The following is a 20,197-nucleotide window of genomic DNA, read 5'->3' as shown; positions in this document are numbered from 1 at the left end:
CTGAGACATTTAAAATAGTTTAGAAAAGGTCTGTAAATTCTCCACAAATGCATCACATCATTTACCCTGAATAATGGCAAGAAGAATTACAACAACAAAGAAGAAAAATGATATGTCAAATGCGATTCGATAAAACTCCCACGCGTCTCCCGATGGATCTTCAAGTTCATCACCAATTCCACCACCTGCTCTCACACCAGAGTAGAAATGAAACTGGAAGCACTAGAAAAAACAATATGGTGTTAACATGCATTATACTATATTTCTAAAGTGCGAAAGAAAATTAACTTGAAGGAATTCTGTTTATATGCTTGGAAATAACTTGTTTGTATATGCCAATATATATGAAAGTGTTAGAAAACTTATTATGGATTATAACCATTCAAAACATTAGATAAGTCGGCAGGAGGTTCATGAAATAAGACTACTGTGTCATAAAGACTGAAATTGGCCTGCCACGAGTTAATAAGTAAAATTTCTTTAATATTTTAGCCACATACAGTAAACACGTGGATGCCAAATAAGACACCCTGTTATATTGACTAAAATGTGGTCATATCACTAAGACAATAAGTGAAATTTCCTATAACTTTTTGTTCACATACAGTAAACATGTTGTTGCATTTCCAATCTTCATCATCTCCCTCCCCCTTGTTGTAAAACTTCTTGAAGAAGTTGAAAGCAATGACAGTGTAAAGGTAAACCACCACAGTTAGCAATCCAATTGTTAACACAAGCTGGGAAATAAAAAAAATGATCAGCCTAAATTGAACGAACTAAATTTATTTTGTCTCTTCGGTGAAAATAAAGAAAATCGGAAAACAAAAGCAAATTAAAATGTGTTTTGTTGCAAAAATGTTTTAGTACAGTTGACCTTATAAAGTATTACGCATATACTTATAAAGTATTACGCATATATTCACACTATTTCTTTAAGTTGAAGGAATAATTTAGTTTAACTCAATGTAAAGACATTTGGTTTACTATTTGTTTGTCTGTCAAGTTTAACAGCCATTCAGATTTAACCAAATAAGTTTTCTAATTCCAGTTGCTTTGTTGTTTTTTAATTACATGGGGCGTATGAACACCTGTGTTACAACGACTGTCGTTTTCCGGCCACGCAGGAATAAATTAAGTTACATTACATTCATGTTATAATTATTTAAGCACACAAATCACAATTTACCTGCTTTCCATTATGAGTTACCGATGTTAGAATAGTTCGTAAACCTTTCGAACACATCGCGATATCAAGAAGATGCAAGGAGAAGAAAAACCTGTTGTATTGACCAAATATGGACATAACGAAATACCACAGTAGATATAGGAAAGATTGGTCGGAGAAAATAACACCAGTCTTCCATACTGTGTATTTGATATCCACGTTCAAGAACCTGGAGATTAGTAAAAATATTTATAAATAAAAAAATTATTTTGATTTAAAAGCCAATAATAATAGATATTAATTTAAAAGTCATTATATTGCACATAAAACTTACACAAGAAAAATAAAAAATGGCTGTTATGTGATAGCTGTAGAGACTCAGCTAACAAACCACACACAGTATTAAACAGTTTTGCCCATATCCAAACAACTTACTTCATGTCAACAAACAAAATTGAAAATAAATACCAATAAACCATCTTTACAATATATTGTTATTTTTAGTTTAGATTTGTAAACACAATAATTTTTCAATCAAGTAGTATAAACGAATTTAAAAAAAAAGTTTTTATCAATGTTTAACATAGTGTTTGTACAATTGTGTTAAAATGTTTCCTTTGGGTGGTTCTTCTTCATCTAGAAAACTTGTGTTTGAATGATCCATTCCAAGTAAATCTTGGATTCTATCTTGACCACATTGTTCACCAAATTTGTCCAAAACCTTAGATTAAATTAAACACTTCCAATTATTTAAATATAAGTCACTTACAATCCTAAAGCTTACTGTGATGTTTGGTAAAACATGTATAAGAAATTTGTTGCAAAATTTGTATTCCTATGTTGGTAAGGTTCTTGTCAGGGACCTGGGATTTAGGCCAGATATGGCTGTGTACCCTACCAGGTCCGCTTTTGAGCACCGGCCCTGGTAAAGTTCAGTTACAGTGCAAGCGCCTAAACCACTAAGCCATGGTACAAGACAAAAACTATGCTTTAGGTGGGTGGTCTCATTTAATTACTGTAAACAATTCTCGTGGTGATTGAACAATAAAAAGTACTGTACGTTATATGATTAGTTGATTACAAACTTCACAAAACATCTAAATGATAAACTAGAACTTATGATAATGTTTAAATAGAAATTTGTTTTGGTAATTAGTGTATTAAATAGAATTTTTGAAAATTAAAGTTTAAATTAGTAAAAAATATTTTTGTTAAAATGTTTTATACTTTCTAAAAAATTGTTAGAATTTTGTTTGTATACAGTTAACAAACAAACCTTTTTTTTGATAAATTTGTCCCAATAATTGGAAGGGAACGATGGACAAGAAATAACAAGTTTGTCCCATCTTCCACTCAAGTCATCGTCAGTTGGATCTTCATTCACATAAAGTCCGTCAAATTCTAATTTTCGTGCAACTTCTTTTTCTCGTTTGAAAATGACAAGAGGAACCTGCAAATAATTAAAACAACATAAATTTTAAACTCTTTTTTTGAATACGGTACATTAAAGAGAAACAACTTAGCTATAAAACAACAGTCGTTAAAAACATGCTCTGAGTAAAACTGTCAAAAAGTGGCTGCTAAACACGGAAAAATTATATGATATTGTAATTGTAATATTTAGGGTATTGTAATGTCTAGACACAGGTGGTTGTAAATAGTGCGTGTGCAGTATCATACCACCTTATAATTAGGTTAACTAAACCAGTATTGGGATCAGTACTACTGTGGTTTAGCCTTAAATTTAGCTTTAGTTTCTGATTTTTAAAAGTTGGCTCTAAAAAAAATTATTTTTTAAAATTACATGAAAAAATAGACGTAACTACAATACCTTCAATCCATAATACGACACCAGCATTGAAAAACTGAGAATAAAATGAATAATTGAAAAAGCTCGTAACGTTGGTTCCATGTATTTTGATGTATCTTCCAATATTAAAGATTCTTCAACTTCATCTTCGCTTGATTCCGAATCCACTTTAAGATCATTGTTGATGCTGTGCCACTGTTGAGGACAACAATATTTAACTGTTCTAGTGCAATGATATAAATATATAAAAGTTACAACTTATTATCCGAATTTCACTCTCTTTTTTCACAAGTGGGCGCTCTTATTAAGTTTAAAATTTTGAAAGAATACACAAAGAAACACTTTAAATTGGTAATAAGTGTAAAACAAATTACTTAAATACTAAAAATACCTTTATAAATATATAAAATACTAGTAAGAACATCTTTCCCAAATTAGGTAGGTTATATACGCTCTTTCGATCTGTTTACTATCGTCGGCTCTGTGGTGTAACGGTTAGCGTGCCGTCTTTTACTCTCTTTGTTTCGTTCTTACTGGGTTCGAGTCCCGCACAGTGCAATACGTTTTTTTTTTAAGTTTTTTTTGTGTGATTAGCACGAGTTAGGGGTTAGGGGTTAGGGGTTAGAGGTTAGGGGTTAGAGGTTTAAGTCTTATGTGTGTAAACTGTATAACTAACTGTTAGTAAACGATTTTTTATAAAATATTGAAATACTATACCAGTACACGTTTATATGTCACAAAAACGACGTTTTTTAAAAGTCCCCAGAAAATAATAATAAAAAAATGAGTGCCCACTTGTGAAAAAAGAGAGTGAAATTCGGATAATAAGTCGTATGTATATATAAATATATAAAAATGTGACACAGGCGTTGCAACTGCTATAACCAAGAGGTTACAGGTTCAAGACTCGTCACTATATTTTTATTTAACTTACAAGAAGAATGTGTTTTTTAGCACAGTGCATGAACATGTGGCGTTGGATTTTAAATTTTATTGTAACCTTGAAAATAACAGGAATGGATTACAATCTTTATATAACACTACATATTATAAATTATTTCACTAAATATATCATATAGCGAGTGACCCATTTTTACCACTTTAAATCAAATTTTGGTTGCAAGCCATAGTATACACACCGCTGCTCCAAAGAGAAATTTATTTTATTGTATATCGCATGAAGTGCTTACCTTATAGAAGAGTAAGATAAAGTTGATGCAGAATGTAAGACCAAGGGCAAGAATCTTGAATTTGTAAAAATTCCGCGCAAACAAACCCTGTGTGAAGGATGTTTGTTAGCATGTTCATTAAATAAAATGAAATATCGTTTTATTACCTGTACATATTAATAGGAATTTAAATTCTCTTGTTGTAATCACTGCGGATAATTTTAACCGTGTATTTCTATGTTATCGTTTTTCTGTTGGGAACACTGGCGCCTTTTATTATTACTTTTCCGTGCGACGCTGAAGCAGGTTTACTGTTATATACCGTTCTCTCTCTCTATACAAAGTCACTGTTAATATAACCAGTATACTGTGTTCGCATTATGTCTGATTTTCAGCATTTTTTTGTTAAATAAAGCCAAAGGTATGCTATTGAAGTAGTATAAGGTGAGTTGTTAAAAATACTGCTCATTTAAAATAAATATTCCACATTTAACATGGTTAACTTACCATAGTTCCCATACAAAATGCATTCCAAGTGTCAAGGTACATTGCGTTCCTATCTTCAGTTTTCTCTTCATGTTTATATCGAGCTGGTCGACCACATTCCTTCATACAAGTATACCACGGTGATATATTATCTTCACCCGATCTTTCATCGAACGACATCGCAGATTTAAGATTCGATAAACGTTGTTCACTCGTTGACGAATTTTCCAGCGAACTTAACTGAAATGTAAAAATATTAATTTAAACGAAAAATCTTACAACAAATGCAAACGAAGTTAATTACATTAAAGAAAAGATTTATATGATTTTTGTGGAAATGGTTTCTTAAACTGTTTGTCAGAAACTAACACTAATTTAAGTTTCTGTGTAATAAGGTATTTTTTAAATACTTAAATTACCATAAACTGCAAACAGATCCAGAGAATCAAAAAGTAGACATTGTCCATTAATGTCTACATTCACTGTGGTAGTAAAACAATATCAAACTCACAATTGTGCTTGTAGTGCTTGCAGTCTGCCCTATTTGTTTTCCTTTGCGAAGAAGTTTTCTTCTTTTCTTGATCTTTGAAGTACGAGGTGTGTTAATCCCACTCTCATAATCTGATGCGATTAAACTGAACGTATCAGCTGCCTCATCTACAGTGAAGTCACCAAATCCAGCTTCTGGCTTCGTATGTACAACTGCTTTTATAAGTTCTTTGCTTTTCCTAAACAATAATTTATGTTGTCAAAATATTCCATGTAAAAAAGCTGCAAAATTAAACCAACTTTATGTCCATTCCAAAAACATCGGAAATGAAATCTTCTTTATCTCCTTTAGTTTGATCTTGCCCTGTATCGTCAGTTCCACTATCACTGAGGTTTTCCTATTTAATATAAAATTAGGATTATATTATCTTAATATCGGAATTATAACAAAAAATATCATATTGTACACTATATGTGGTAGCCTAAAATATCTCATGTACATTTAATAGTTTCTAGCATTTCTCTGTTTGGACAACCCAACAGTAACCTTTGGATTGAAGTAATTAACATTAGGTGTTTTGTCTAAAGACACAAATATTCACAATGGTAGCAGTATCGAGCTTTATCTTTTGTTACAAACTGAGTATGATAAAAAATCTTACAAAACTTTAAAAATATGAATTTTAACTTACAACCGAATGTTGTATTCTTTCATGCGTAGGACACGGCATTTCATCGATTATTTCAGTTAAACTTTTTTTCTTCACTTCCACCACAAGGAAGTTTGAGAAGAAAAGAACATACAAGAAATTTCCAAAAATTCTAAAAAAAGAGAAAAATCTGTTGTAGAAAATTACAAAGATATTTTAAAATGTAAAAAAAATAAAAAGGTAAAAAATAAATAAAAATATAAACAAAACTCACTGCAATAGTTCTATGCTTAGCTTGCAGAGCTTGATGTTAAATGTGAAGAATAAGAAAACAAGGGAAGTTATTACTTCAATCCAGGTCATTGCACGAAACTGTCGCACCTAAATGGTTTAAAAATATTGAGAAAAATACATTTCAACCGTTTAATACTAGTATACTTACATAGCTTTTAACAACCTTGAAATTAAAACTGGGTAAAATTTCTCCTGACCTGTTTGAAAGAAAATGTAAATATATGTTAATAAAAAATAAATAAATAAAATTTATACACAGGTATATATATTTTCGTAATTCCATTGTCCTGTGATCTGTTTGGTATTTGTTGTTATAAATAAATGTAACTTATTTACTCTTGCATGACATGGACAATTGTTATAACACAGGCAATCTTTTTCATACAGCGTGTTCTGTGTTATACACTGTTTTCTGTTTTATATACTGTGTTCTGTTTCATACACCATAACCAAGGCTTTGTTCCATACACTGCTTACAAGTTACCACGTATGTAACTTTGTAAGTGGTTGTTTTTTGCCTTTATGTATGGCTGACCATTTGGACAACTCATTAGTGACCAATGGGTTGAAGCGGTTGGTGTTAAATGTCTTGCCCACGGACACAACACCCATAAGGGTAGCGCAATGAGCCTTGAACCCATTACCTCCAGGTAATAGGCAACCGCGCTAACTTTTATGCTATGGTATGTCTAAGTTTTAGGGTTTAAACAATTATCGTTATAGGCTTACAATGTTATTAACATTGAACCCACAACCTCTAGTTTAAATACATGCGCATTAGCCACTATGCCCACGATACCAGTATTGTTGGTAATATCTGTAGAAAAACTTAGACTCACGCAGCAGCGTCCTCCTCATCTTTATCATCACCTTCCTCATCGTTAACAGCAGACGATGAAGAAGCTCCGAACCCCGCTTCACTAATCTCCGAAGCAAGTTGCATCTGAGAAGTCACCAAAATTATGTTTTTTTCATGATTTTTTATTTACCAAAATTATCCTTTTATCGAGACTTTTTTATTCGGGTTTTTATCATAGTGGGTTTTTAAACTTTGCTTTGTTTTTTCTAAAACATAGTACACATAACTTCAGTTGTGTTTATTCGGTTTTAGTGATTGAGGTGTACTTAACATGTAAAAACAGAAAGATGAAAAATAGTGGTAAAAACTACAACCATTTTGTTACCACCTCTCATAACATAAAATTCATACCCTCTACAACTCATTCGTTTTTCTGTTAAATCATATAAAAAACTTTAACATCGTAAATTAATTAATCCAACCTCAAAAATTGTGTCTTCACAAAAGTTGACAAATTCTTCCATTCTTCCATTATCTCCCTCATCGTTGATCACATCAAAGAAAAATTGACGTTTCGATTCTTGCACTTGAGGTTTGTGCCATTGGTCCAAACTAAAAGGAAATATCGTAAAATAACCGGACACATGTGTGTTATAGCCATTAATCAGTGCAATACTTCACATTGCAAATGCATCTATGTTATATTGATTTTTGTCTAGTAAAAAATTGTATGTTTCTATGTTGTAACAAAGTTTCTATTTTGGTCTGGTATAAAATTACATGATTTTATGTTACAATATTCTATGTTTGCCTTAACCAGTTTGTGTTGTATATTTGTCTATGATGTTGTATATTGTTTCTATAAGGCCTTTTATTTATTATACTATATCTATGAGTTGTGGTGATACTGCAGGAGTTGAAAATAAACTTATTAGGTAAATTGTGCATGGTGTGTTCCAAACATCATAGAGCTATTAAATAAAGACTTTTATAAGAGCAACAATTACTGTAAAAGGATAAAGCCTCCCAACAAAATGTACTTTATGAGGAAACAAATCATTTTTATACTCGAATATTACATTTTTCAAAAATAAGTCTATGGCAAATATTTAAATTAAAAAACCAGCCTGTCAACCAGAATATGTTTGGACAAAAACATTTTATTGCAGTAAAAATGTTTAATTTTATTATAATCTATTAAAATATTTGAATCCTACCTTGAAGGTTTAATGTTGAAATAAACTCTTTCAATTCTTTTTGCACTTCCAATAATTTCAATTCTTCCAAGATTTGGTTGAAAATATTCCAACATTGCTTCGGCCATTTCAAGAAATTTCTTTAATCTGGAAGCATTGACATTAATACCTTTTCTTTGTTGTGTTAATTAACTTAATCTTAGTTATTGTATTCAAGGCTAAAATAAAAAAAATACAAAAAAAGGTTTAAAATCACAGCCCATGTTACCTTGTATCCCTTGGCATGTGTTCAGCAAGATTAGTGAGTAACACAGCCATGTTGAAGCCGATATCAGCTGCTGGTTCATGGAATTGTTCGGTAAATTCATCGTAATTTAACTTGTCATCAGTTGACACAGCACAAGCAAGTAAGAAATCGATTTCTTCACTGAATATGAAAATTTTAAATTTATTCATTTTAGATTTATGTTAAAAGAATAAAATAAAATAAGACTTAATACACATACAAACAAGATTCTGTTTCAAAACTACATCACATAAGTTTTACCCAACAATGAAGAAAAGAGAATTAATATTAATGTACACAAATTAAAAAAAGTCTTAAAATAACCGAAGCAATGTTGGAATATTTTAAACCAAATCTTTAAAAAAAAAAAAAAAAGATTCATAAACTCATGTATTATTCTAATTAATAAACCTTGAATATATTTTCGAAGCTTCCATTGCTCGTTGGAAATCTTTTCTTGAAACAAACCCAGTGTGTTCTGCGTCATATTCCAAAAATTTATCGGATGACGTGATGTCTTTGAGTCGTAGAAACATGTTGAAGAAACGAAGAATTAATTCAACATTGTGAGAAGATTCAATCAACGTATCAACTAATTGTCGACCAATTGTTCCATCAACAACATTTCCTGAAAAACAATAAAATTTAAAACAATTTTTTTTCAAGTTTTCATGAACCACTGGTATTTATTGTAAATGTCCAAATTACATTTTTAGCGTTTTTACAAATATTTATTAACAATTAAACCGATACGACATGTGCATCCTATTATTAACAACACCCTACCCACAAAAAAAACATGATTTTTTGAAAATAATAAATTGTCTTAATGGAAACATTAAAAACTAGATATTTTATATTTAAACTGTGGAATGTATGAATAATAAAATGTTTTTGTTCTGTAAACCAGCTAAATATAACACGCAAAAACGAAAAAACTATTCCAAATTAATTTTTTTATCTATTACCCAATTGTATGATCATAGTTTTTAAAAATATGGTAAATAGAGTCTATTTAGGCATTACATTTTATTCACAGAACAGAGTTCATTTATAACTTGAAACATCAAAATATTTCAACAAACCTTCCAACATGGACAACAACATAACAATCATATCTTGTTGCAAATCAAGCAATTCCTTCAACAAGGATAATTGTCGCTTTGAATCTTGTGATAATTTCATTTGCATATTTGCAAACACATGTAAGAATCCCACCACAGCATCCCATAACCTGCTGTGTGCTAATGCTTGCTGGTTGCCTTCACATGGACCCTGATTTAAACAGTTCAATAAAATCAGAACTTTAAAAACCACATATTTTGTTATATCTGCTACCAGGCATTATGTAATTTAAAAATAAACGTTAAAACTGGCAATTTTGTACCAGATAAGTCCCTAAAAATTAATTGACATATATTTATTGTCAGTTAGTTCACAAATCATATGACATAATTAGTTAATGTAACTTATTTATCCTCCTATTCCATCCACCTTATGTCTGCTTATGAGATACTAAGTGGTTGTTGTGTTCAGTTTTCATAGAGAAAATGTTGAAATAAAATTTCACCTGAATATATTCAGTAAGAGTGTTGAAAACTTGCTTGGCAACAGCGATTGCTTTCGAGAAGTTTTCTTGACCCTGAAAAAAACATTTTTTCATACTTTATATTAAACATGCATTTCTGTTTTAACACAAAATTTAGTAAATACAATTTTTTACAATGTGTTTTTTTACACTTTACAGTGTTTTATATAAACATTATAATGACAAACAGCACGAAATAAGGAACATTATTAATAAATGTATATATTTAAAAATAAAATGTTGTTCTAATTACCATTAAACCAAAAATTTACCATTTAAAAAAAACAAAAAACATAACAGTTTTGTTCCATACAAGGTTTATTATAATTATATCACTTATGTTTAATATAAGATTATTTGGTTCCTTATATTATAAAAAGTTTTCTTTACTTACTGGAGCATCAATGGTTTCTTTTGCAGAATAATACCAGTAGAAATCACTGATAGCTTCTTGCAACCGCAAAAGATAATCCACAGTTGATATGATAATGTTGACTGTGGTGTTGTTTCCAACTTGAGTTCGAAGATAATTTTGAAAATCTAATTTTCGTAAAAAAACAAATTTGGTCAAAACTAGACATTGTTTTGGCTTTAAGTTGCGTTGAATTTAAACATGTTGAATTTAGGAAAGGAGCTAAAAAGGATATCAATTAAAATCAACTATTTTGCTTTCACTGGAATAAAGTTGTCTACATATATGTTCCACTTTTTGACAAACTGCGTTTTTTATTTGTTATCATATCACACCCACAAAGTTACATACAAGCGTGGTAAATCATAAGCGAACACAAGGTGTGTGAAAAGAAACACGAATGTTATAACGTCTGTCGTTGCTCAGCCATGTAATGATTAATAAGTTGCATTCATTTCCACATAGTTTTATCTCATAAAGTTACACATACGTGGTAAGTTATAAGCAGGAACGAGGTGTGTAAAAGAGAACCCATGTTATAACAACTTTCATAACAATTTTTTAACCCACCGCGTGAGGATAAATATGTTACATCATTTATATATTCATACCTGCATTGTGACCTTCACAAAGCAATTGAAGAAATCGGAATAAAGCGCAGGTCAGTTCCGCATCACTCATAGTTTTTTCACCTGGTAATGATAAATTTCACAAAATTTTCATAAATTTAAAGCCGAAAATATTTGACAAGCGCCCTTCTTATTTGTTTAATTGTAAAACATGCCAAAAAATTTTTTTAACTTATACCTAATTTTTTTTTTAAATTTTAATTACCACAACAACATTTTAACATTGTACTATACTATTTTAGGAACTTTATTGTAGATGAATTTTGTTCAAAAACCATTTAAGTTTATATGAGGGTCTGTCTTTTCAGTGGCCAATTTATCATCATGTCACATTTCAAAGTTTTTAAAAATATAGTGTTGAATAAAATCGGTTCAATTATATTAAATGTATTGTTGAACGTTTTGAATTCCAATATTAAACTTTATATTTATAAAGTTCAATTAACTTCAGTCAATGTTAACGTTCATACAAACCTACCTGTGATAGTACATTCATTAACATGACCCAAACTTTCCGATTTAAGACTTCTTTCGTAAGCATTCAGATCTAATACACTGCAAGGAAAAAAATTATAGTAAATAAATCAGAAATAAAAACAATAAAAATTAAATAAATAATAAACAATGATATAATTTATTGCTTCTCAATCGTATTTCTTTAACCCAAACATTCTGCATGATTTAATATCAAAGCTATGATTACCCAGTTTCCCAAAACTAAATTTCACAGGAAAACTAATTTTTAGATGCAGTGGAATATGTAATAATACCCATATAATTATGTAACAATTAAAATAGTTTCCAATATGTTACAATAAAAATAAGTTTATTTTTGCAACCCTAAATAAAATTCTTACCTGCACTGATCCATTAACCCAGCAACACTTGTAAAGAAACGAACATCTTTCTTCGCTTTTAAATGATCAAGCATGATCTAACATGAAACAAATACATGAAAACCATGATTTTTTCACATGGATTTTTTAATGTATGGCTGAGTACTTAGACAACCCATAATGGATCACTGGATTGGAGAAATTGCCGTTAAGCATCTTGCCGAAGGACTCATTCCCAAACAATAGCAGCAGCGACAAGCCTTGAACCCTAATCACTTAGCCACAATTTTATTTTACTTTGAAAATAAAACTTTATTCATTAAAAAAATCATTCATTAAGAAAAATTCATTCGTGAACTGATTTATTAAATTATGCTATGCTGTGTGTATAATTTGGGCACGCATATTAAGGGGTAAATTGATGATAATGAACCAAATAAAAGTAATTTTTTGAGCATATAGCCTGAAGGGACAGGGTTTTATCTTTCACACACACACTAATAATTCGTGAAACAGCCTACCTTCTGCACAAGAACATTTCCACCAGTCAGTAAAGCAATTCCCAACTGAAGTGTCGTAACGATGGTGTCGGAAACATCTCCACCACTTGCACTGATCATGTATAAGACCATTTCAGCAACTCCACGAGTTGCAAGACGCTTTTGTTCGTAAAGAAGTCTTTGTTTTTCTTTTTCTTTCTCCTAAAAAGTATAACAAATATAAAAATGAGGTATAACCATTAAATATGAATTAACCTAAAAATATGCGTTATTGTTTTATAGATTGCTTAACCATGTTTTTTATATTAATAGAATTAACATTCAATACATTTTTAAATCAGTGCTTCTAAAGTTTATATGTGGAACAACAAAAAAAATAATAGTAAGCCTTGAGAACTATTTGCAATTTTATATCACAAAACTTTTTGTAACATACAAAAAGATTAAGTGGTCTATTCAGGCCTAAACCGTACGTATCATGGCACGCTGGCACGCTTACAGTATAGAAATATCCAATGAAATGATTCAAGTTGTAAAATACCACTACAAAACTTTCTGGGATTTAAATTAAAGAATAAAATATAATTACATTTTGCATTTTTGCATGAAAAATATCAATAAACACCAAGAACATTAATAGGCATGTTTTCAGCTAAAACATCAATTTGTATGTTTTAAATGAAGAAGTGTACCTTTTATTTTTTAAAAGAATGAATGTAACTTGCTTTATCCTCGCATGCACGGGGGAAATGACAGTCGTTACAACATGTGTGCTTGATACACATAAAGTCTGCTTACGAGTTGCTAAGTATGTCAACTTGTAGTTTTTTTGTGTATGACTTTTTCTTTTTCATGTATGACTAACAATTTATTTTTAAACACTTGCCTCAAAAGATTTTTCACTTTCTTCCCCCTCATCCTCTTCTTCGTCATCACCAGTGTGACAACTCTGTGTCATAAGTTCAGAATATGCGAGGTATAAATCATCATTCTCGCTGTTACAAAAAAAACATTTTTTTAAATTAAAAAATGTTTTATGAAAAATTTTAACATTTTTTCTTTCTCTTCAGTTTATTAATTAAATATCTTCTTTATTGCATTCAAAGGGATAATTAAAAAGTTTCTGGATTTTATGCACACTTTTAATCTAATTGCATCGTAATCTGTCTATATGATTCAGTAGCAGCTCACTGCGAGTTTATCATATGTTAGGGTAAAAAGTCACGCTATTAAACTGATAATTTTTCATATTTTTACCCATACTTTGTTTAAAACTATAATTAAAAAATATTTCCTTCTTTTGTTTTTAATTAATATTTTTTTTATTACTGACATGGTTCAATAAATTTGTAATATAATTTATATTAAAAGCTCAATGAATTTATATCACAACTTACACAACAGAGGTGACAGCTGACATACTGAATACTTGAATAAGTTGACTAAGTGGATCACAGTGCAAGGTTTTTCCCTCTTCTTGGTTTGGCTGATTCCAAAAAATAAAATATTGTTACTGTTTTACTTTTCAAGAGAATATGTAGGATTGATGCATATTTATTCATTCGTGGTGAGACAACAGGTTGTTACAGCACATGTGCTTTATTTCATACACCAAGTGCCAGATCACCAGGTATAGAATTTTAAATTTTATGAAGGATGATAAAAAAAACGGCTGAAAATTTGATGACCACTGGATCAGAGCAATTATTTTAAGTGCCTTGCCCAAGGACACACATGCCCACAGTGGTAGCAAATTGAAGTTTTAAACCCAGTATCGTCTTGTAATGAGGTAAGAAATCATTTAAAAGTTCCAAAAAGTGTAAAATAAGAATCACAGATTTTCATGCCTGTAACTTGTTGTTGAATGTATATAACTGTGAATGTGCATGCCATGCTATTTGTGTGATGGTTGCCGGCAAGTTTTTAAACCTCATAGTAAAACAACATTTACAAAAAAGTCATTTTTAAATGGTGGAGTATATTAATTTTTAAATCGTATCCTGCTTCCTGTAAATGGCTGATCTTTGATGAACTTTGCTGTTCAGGTAACAAAGCATGGTTTCTATGGTGCAGCAAAAGCATGTTTGAATACCTTATGAACCAAATTTATCAACTTTCCAGCAAAGTTTGACTGATCAGTATAAACCCAGTGTTGAGAATAGGAGGGAACAAACATGGATATCACTTTGTGTCTAAGAATTTTTAACAATTTTCAAAATAATTAGGCAAGTATATATACAAAATTGAAAGATTATTTCAAACTCCATAACTACCAACCTAACCAATAGACCAAGGTTCTATATCATTTATCCAATAACCCCAGCAAATATGTCCTAATAATCCTGAAATTTTGATATTTTGAATGAATGTAATGCAACTTGCATTATCTTTGTGTGGCCAGAAAACGGCAGTCGTTATAACATGGTGTTCTGATATAAATATCATTCATTCATTCTGTTTCATACACCTCATGCCAGCTTATGAGTTACCGCGTATGTTACTTTTTAAGTAAATACTTTTTTTGATTTTTATATTTTTCTTATGAATGGCTGGTAATTTGAACAAACCATTAGTGACCACTGGGTTGGGGCAATTGCTGTTAGAAATCTTGCCCAAGGTCATATACGACCCAAATAAACGGATTGTTATTTACTAGTCCCTGCAAGTAACACACAAAGGTAAATATACCACCGGACCAAATGCTTCCTAATTTTTGCTGTTATGTTAAACAGATCTTTAGGTATTTTGTGATAGTTTGTACACCTGCTATCATAAACTTGTTTAGTGACACAACTGTCTAAAAATACAGATACGAGAAAAATATCATAAGAACCCGAAGTAGTAACCATTGTGTGGTTTCTGTTGGTAAATATGGTACCACGTGTGTTCAGAAAACAACACAACAAAATAACACAAATTGTTTGTGTTCAAATAAAACTGAACACACTTATCCAAATTTGTGTCAGTGCAAACAAACATCCAATGCATTCCATTCAAAGATGTGCAAAAGTTTTTACAAATAGGAACATTTATTGAATCAGGCACCAAAGTACCGTAATAATGTCGATCAGACCACAATTGTTTGGTTCTTCCGTATTTAACCATTTTTCCATATACTTAGATAGGAAGCAATTGGATACACGATGCCTGTTTTTATTATGTACTAATATTAACATTGGCATATAAAGTATAGTACTGTGGGGTAAGATGAGATACTGTTAGAGCCTAAACCCCAAATTCCTGATCGTGTTTTTAACAACTTTCTTTTAGATTCGTTGGGCTACAGATATATAATTCAGTAAATATTCTGTGTTTACTGCAAAACAGACAATGCAAAAAGTGCCATCTTACCCCACCTTACTAAATATGAACAATGAAGTCCACCAAACTTCATACAAAAAAAAAAAGCTTAAAAAAGGTCTTAGGATTCTTGTTTTATTATGTACCGTACACGGTAACTTATACACTAAGTGTTTACGCGTTGTTGCGTCTTTAAAGTTAAAAATGTTTAAATTCCTAAATGCCCATGGGCTTCTAATCTATTTGTCTACAGAGCTGTAACAATTTCTAACATGTTTTTAAAAAAAATACAATTATACTCTGAATGATAAGAAAGTTTTCTGATCACTAACCTAATATAAACTTATTGTTTCTTTTTATAAAAAAATACTTAGATTACATTAAACATGTAGGCTAGTACTTACATTGGAAGGTTGTATAAAGGAACCATTCGAAAACATGACACTACGGCCCTCTTTCTTTGTTTTGACATCAATTTCTTCCAAACTGCTCTTCGAGATTTTGGTGGATGCTCCGTCTTTATGAAGTTTTATTGTTAAATTATCTTATGTTGTATAAATACAATAATACAAATATTAAAATATATATTTGTATAGACATATAAGCCCGAAAGTTATAAACCCAAAATTTAAGGTTGTTTCAAAATTGTAAATACTTCATATAACTTTCAGTGATATTTATTCATAAAGTCAGTGATATTTATTCATGAATGAAATTTATTTCGTCCCTACGGTCACGATAGCGAAGAACAAGAGAGTTGAAAAAAGCGAAAAGACGGGTAGTAACGGTTAAACAACAGTTTTTAAAACACGCTTATTGATAAAAATAGAAAGAACTAATGTTTTGATTAAAAGGCGTGACCGTAACACTCTAAAAATCATAGATTTAAATTAGAGTTCATAAGAAAAGTGTAAATTAATAAGCAATGAAAATAACGCAAAGTTTTAAAACGAGAGATTTAACAACTTAATGAAAAAGTATCAACACAATTTATTAAGAAATAGCTTACCAGGTGTAGATGATATTGTACACGTGATATTTCTAACAACCATTCAGCTCGTGTTGTAATATCTCCATGTTCATTTGTTAAATCTTCATTTACCTTTTATTAAAAAATTGAATGAATTTGCTCTATCCTAATGTGGCGGGAAAAGGACAGTCATTATAAAACGAATGTTTCATATACATCATGCACCCGTATGAGTTAACACATTTGTAATTATGTGGATGATTTTTTCCTGCATTGGAGACAGTTTTGACAATCTATTAGTGACCATTGGAAGCAAAGTTTCTTTAATATCTTGTCTAAAGACACATACACCCACAATAGAGCAGCACTAAGCTTTGAACAGGTTACAGGCGACAGATACTAATTTGAGTGTTATAAAAGTACAAAAGTATAAATAAATTGGTTCTTACATTTTCCCTTAGAGCAGAAATTAAATATTCTTTCACATCATCTTCCATTTCTTTCTTTAGAAATCGAGTCTTAGCTTCTTGTAATAAATTACAATCTCCAACTTTTCCCATGTTCAGTGCAACAGGCAGCATTCGCTTGACGCATGCAACTATGAGTGATGTAGATGGCGAATAACGATCGCCACGCTTTTTAACGATGCGCCTGTTTGCCTAGAACACAAAACTTATTCAACTCAAAAACCTCTCTTTTGCATTTATTTCATTTTTTTGGCAAAGAAAATCCAATATCTATTCATAATTACAGCCAAAAATATAAAGCTTGTAAGTACACAAGTAAGTTTAAATTAGTTTATACTTATATTATGTCATCAGCAGTTTTGACCAACTTTTTTTCCCATGAAGTTAAGTATACTCACCAATGCAGAAGCAGCGTTTGGAGTGGCACTTTTATCAGCTGTTAGTACAGACATGTTATCTATTTCATGTTGAACTACAAAGTTTTGTTCTTCTCTTCTGAAGTTCTGTTTAAAAAGAATTAAAACTCCCAACTGTAGATAAATATGTTTTATACTTACAACAGATTTTGCCCAAATAACAAGAATCTCAGACAACAACTTAAAAAGTGCAATAGCATTTTGATTTTTCTCTCGAATCCAGAGTGATCTAAAAATGAACAAAAAATTTAAGATGGTAACTCAAAATAACACATATTGTAACTTTTACAATGTTAAGCCAAATCTCTTTGAATATTATGTAAACAATTTTACATCATAAACTAAGGCTTTCAAGAGTTAAGGCTTGCTTTTTTGTTAAATATTAAAAAAATATCCAACAGAAAATGAAATTATTATCATTGGAACATGTTCTAAACTACAGTGATCACTTTTAAAATCTCTTTATTACTACGCAGTACCAATATGATATTTTTATCACAATCACTTATTTACTCTTATAAAACAGGTGTTTTATTGCATTTCAATAGATATGGCTACACACACATGTATTTCTATAAGTAACCAAGTATTTATGAACAAGAACCTGCCAGCAAATATTTCAATCCCAGTGAACTAATGGGCTGTCTAAGCTGTCAACCATCTAGAAAAAGCAATCGCCCAAAAAAGTTACATACATGGTAACTCGTAAGCATGCATGAGGTGTATGAAATAGAACATTCGTGTTTTAACGACTGTGATTATCCTGCCATTTAAAGAAAAAGCAAGTTACGTTCATTATTATAAAAACTTACTTGCTAAGATCAATATACCGAACCAGCAGTGGGTAGAACGCATAAAGATCGCGAGCAATTATTCCATAATCTTCCAACATTAAAAGTTCTAAATCCGAAACATCATTCACTCTTTGCTCATACTTTACCTGGTTACAAAACAATGTTACAAAAAAGTTACTTAATCAGTAGAATGCATGCAAAAACTAAGTATATAAAACAATTTAAATGAGCAAGAATGGAAACTGAGCCGACATGCATTGATGCATACATTATCCAAATTTTTTCATGCATATAGTAAATAGTAGGAATTTTAAAACAATGAAAAAAATGCTTAAAGTTAAAAGTTATTGAATACAAGCTGCAAATAAAATAGTCTTCAACAGACTTTAAACACATTAAGAGAATGTTAGGATAGCTTCACCTTTTATCAACACTCTACAATCTACATGTACATTCAAATATCATAACATGCAGTTAAATACATGCGGTGAAACTGAGCATGGCAACTTACTATGTTCAGTAGGTCATTCATTGATCCTTTGTGGCCAGCAAGCTGTGAACGTGAACATGCATGAGACGTGAAAATAAAATTAAAGAGAACTTTGGACTTAAAGTGCAGTGTTTTTTACTAAGTTACAAAGTAAAAATAAAGAAAAATTTTACTTGTTCTTCTAAATCTCTGATCTGTTGGATTCTTTTCAGTGATTTGTTTAAAATTGGAAGAAAATGAGACGTCAATAAATCAGGATCACTTTGAACCAAGATTGGCTGTGCATAAACTGATAAAAAGAAGAATGTTTTAGTTTTTAACACAATTTAAGATATAGGTTAATGAAATTTTCTTGGCCTAAATCACAGATCCAAAGACATGCCACGCTGTAGGACCTCACCCATGTAGAATAGAATTAAATGAAGGTAAGTCAAGTTAAAATCTAAGGTCAAAAGTAGGCAATTAGGCAATTTAAAGCCAACAATCATAGAGAACTAAACAAAAAGTGAGTTAATTTTTTTATTTACAAACAAGAAAAAAAAAAATAAAAACCTGCAATTCTTTTCATCCAATCTGCTTCATCAGATCCAAGGTTATTTTGGATGAGACGTAGTACATCACGGAGAATGTTGTTTAAAATTTCTCCTGAAACTGCAGTTCCACAACCAGATGATTCTTCAATTTGAATTCTCTTGTCATTAGTTTGCTGGGCAACACATGCACCTTGTTTCCACCACATTGGAAGGTATCTATGCAGGTGAATGAACCAATCAATCAATCAATAAATGTAATTTGCATTATCTTGGCACTGACAATTGATATAACACAGGTGTTGTTGTATACACCTTGTGCCCGCTTACAAGTTATGTATGTAGCTTTGTGGATGATTGTTTTAGGTATGGCCAACAAATTGAAAAACCCAATAATGTCCACTGGGTTGGAATTATAGCTATGTGTCTTGTACAAGGACATATACACTCACAATACTAGCAGTAACCAGCCTAATTGTGCATATAAAATTAATTGGTTAGAAAATATTACTAATTTTTTTTTATTGAAGTGATGCCGATTTTAAAAATATAGAAAAAGCTTGAATCAAAACCAAAGTATAATGAACAAAAAAATCTGTATGTGAACTGTTACTACTAAGCAAACAAAAATCTTACACAAAAAATTATTTGCATACCCATGTTTTAACATTCAATAAAAACAATCCAAATAGATGAAGCCACAAAATAAAATTGTCATTAACTTTATTTCATTAAAAAATCTGTATCACAATCTACCTGCAAATCATAGGAAGAATAATGTCAATCATTTCTGGAGCTTCCTCATATTTTGCCCCTGATTCAGCCAAGTGACTTATATCGGAAAGCAGATTGTTTAATGTTGGAAGGAGGGGTGTGAGCTGTTCAAGTTTTGGTGGCAAGCCAAGTACTGCAGTAAATACA

The 20,197-nt window shown here is 30.8% G+C and overlaps 1 protein-coding gene across 6 annotated transcripts in view; it reads right to left on the bottom strand.

Moving 5' to 3' along the window:
• The window catches only part of LOC149728085 (ryanodine receptor 2-like), a 63,165-nt gene that overhangs the window by 679 nt on the left and 42,289 nt on the right, over positions 1 to 20,197 (bottom strand). For 4 of the 6 annotated variants that reach the window (XM_089889206.1, XM_089889208.1, XM_089889210.1 and 1 more), the window contains 38 exons: positions 20,033 to 20,183; positions 19,299 to 19,495; positions 18,920 to 19,035; positions 18,768 to 18,809; positions 18,275 to 18,402; positions 17,604 to 17,691; positions 17,445 to 17,549; positions 17,029 to 17,238; positions 16,619 to 16,711; positions 16,014 to 16,126; positions 14,402 to 14,501; positions 13,707 to 13,795; positions 13,196 to 13,304; positions 12,331 to 12,510; positions 11,831 to 11,907; positions 11,452 to 11,528; positions 10,956 to 11,036; positions 10,327 to 10,472; positions 9,915 to 9,986; positions 9,430 to 9,619; positions 8,756 to 8,972; positions 8,327 to 8,485; positions 8,080 to 8,205; positions 7,345 to 7,474; positions 6,903 to 7,006; positions 6,212 to 6,260; positions 6,044 to 6,150; positions 5,812 to 5,941; positions 5,420 to 5,517; positions 5,142 to 5,358; positions 4,652 to 4,870; positions 4,166 to 4,252; positions 2,997 to 3,170; positions 2,442 to 2,615; positions 1,762 to 1,886; positions 1,187 to 1,394; positions 606 to 737; positions 66 to 222 (listed from right to left, as the gene is read on the bottom strand). In XM_089889206.1, coding sequence (XP_089745332.1) covers positions 66 to 222; positions 606 to 737; positions 1,187 to 1,394; positions 1,762 to 1,886; positions 2,442 to 2,615; positions 2,997 to 3,170; positions 4,166 to 4,252; positions 4,652 to 4,870; positions 5,142 to 5,358; positions 5,420 to 5,517; positions 5,812 to 5,941; positions 6,044 to 6,150; positions 6,212 to 6,260; positions 6,903 to 7,006; positions 7,345 to 7,474; positions 8,080 to 8,205; positions 8,327 to 8,485; positions 8,756 to 8,972; positions 9,430 to 9,619; positions 9,915 to 9,986; positions 10,327 to 10,472; positions 10,956 to 11,036; positions 11,452 to 11,528; positions 11,831 to 11,907; positions 12,331 to 12,510; positions 13,196 to 13,304; positions 13,707 to 13,795; positions 14,402 to 14,501; positions 16,014 to 16,126; positions 16,619 to 16,711; positions 17,029 to 17,238; positions 17,445 to 17,549; positions 17,604 to 17,691; positions 18,275 to 18,402; positions 18,768 to 18,809; positions 18,920 to 19,035; positions 19,299 to 19,495; positions 20,033 to 20,183 — 4,977 coding nt within the window. Of the gene's footprint in view, positions 1 to 65; positions 223 to 605; positions 738 to 1,186; positions 1,395 to 1,761; positions 1,887 to 2,441; positions 2,616 to 2,996; positions 3,171 to 4,165; positions 4,253 to 4,651; positions 4,871 to 5,141; positions 5,359 to 5,419; positions 5,518 to 5,811; positions 5,942 to 6,043; positions 6,151 to 6,211; positions 6,261 to 6,902; positions 7,007 to 7,344; positions 7,475 to 8,079; positions 8,206 to 8,326; positions 8,486 to 8,755; positions 8,973 to 9,429; positions 9,620 to 9,914; positions 9,987 to 10,326; positions 10,473 to 10,955; positions 11,037 to 11,451; positions 11,529 to 11,830; positions 11,908 to 12,330; positions 12,511 to 13,195; positions 13,305 to 13,706; positions 13,796 to 14,401; positions 14,502 to 15,362; positions 15,457 to 16,013; positions 16,127 to 16,618; positions 16,712 to 17,028; positions 17,239 to 17,444; positions 17,550 to 17,603; positions 17,692 to 18,274; positions 18,403 to 18,767; positions 18,810 to 18,919; positions 19,036 to 19,298; positions 19,496 to 20,032; positions 20,184 to 20,197 lie in introns of all 6 variants that reach the window. The other 2 variants (XM_089889207.1, XM_089889209.1) reach the window with 2 other exon arrangements.

Source organism: Ciona robusta, chromosome 11, assembly GCF_009617815.1.
Source record: "Ciona robusta chromosome 11, ASM961781v2".
Classification (NCBI taxonomy): Eukaryota; Metazoa; Chordata; class Ascidiacea; order Phlebobranchia; family Cionidae; genus Ciona; species Ciona robusta.
The sequence above is the reverse complement of the archived record's forward strand: the minus strand, read 5'-3'. Positions and strand labels throughout refer to the sequence as shown.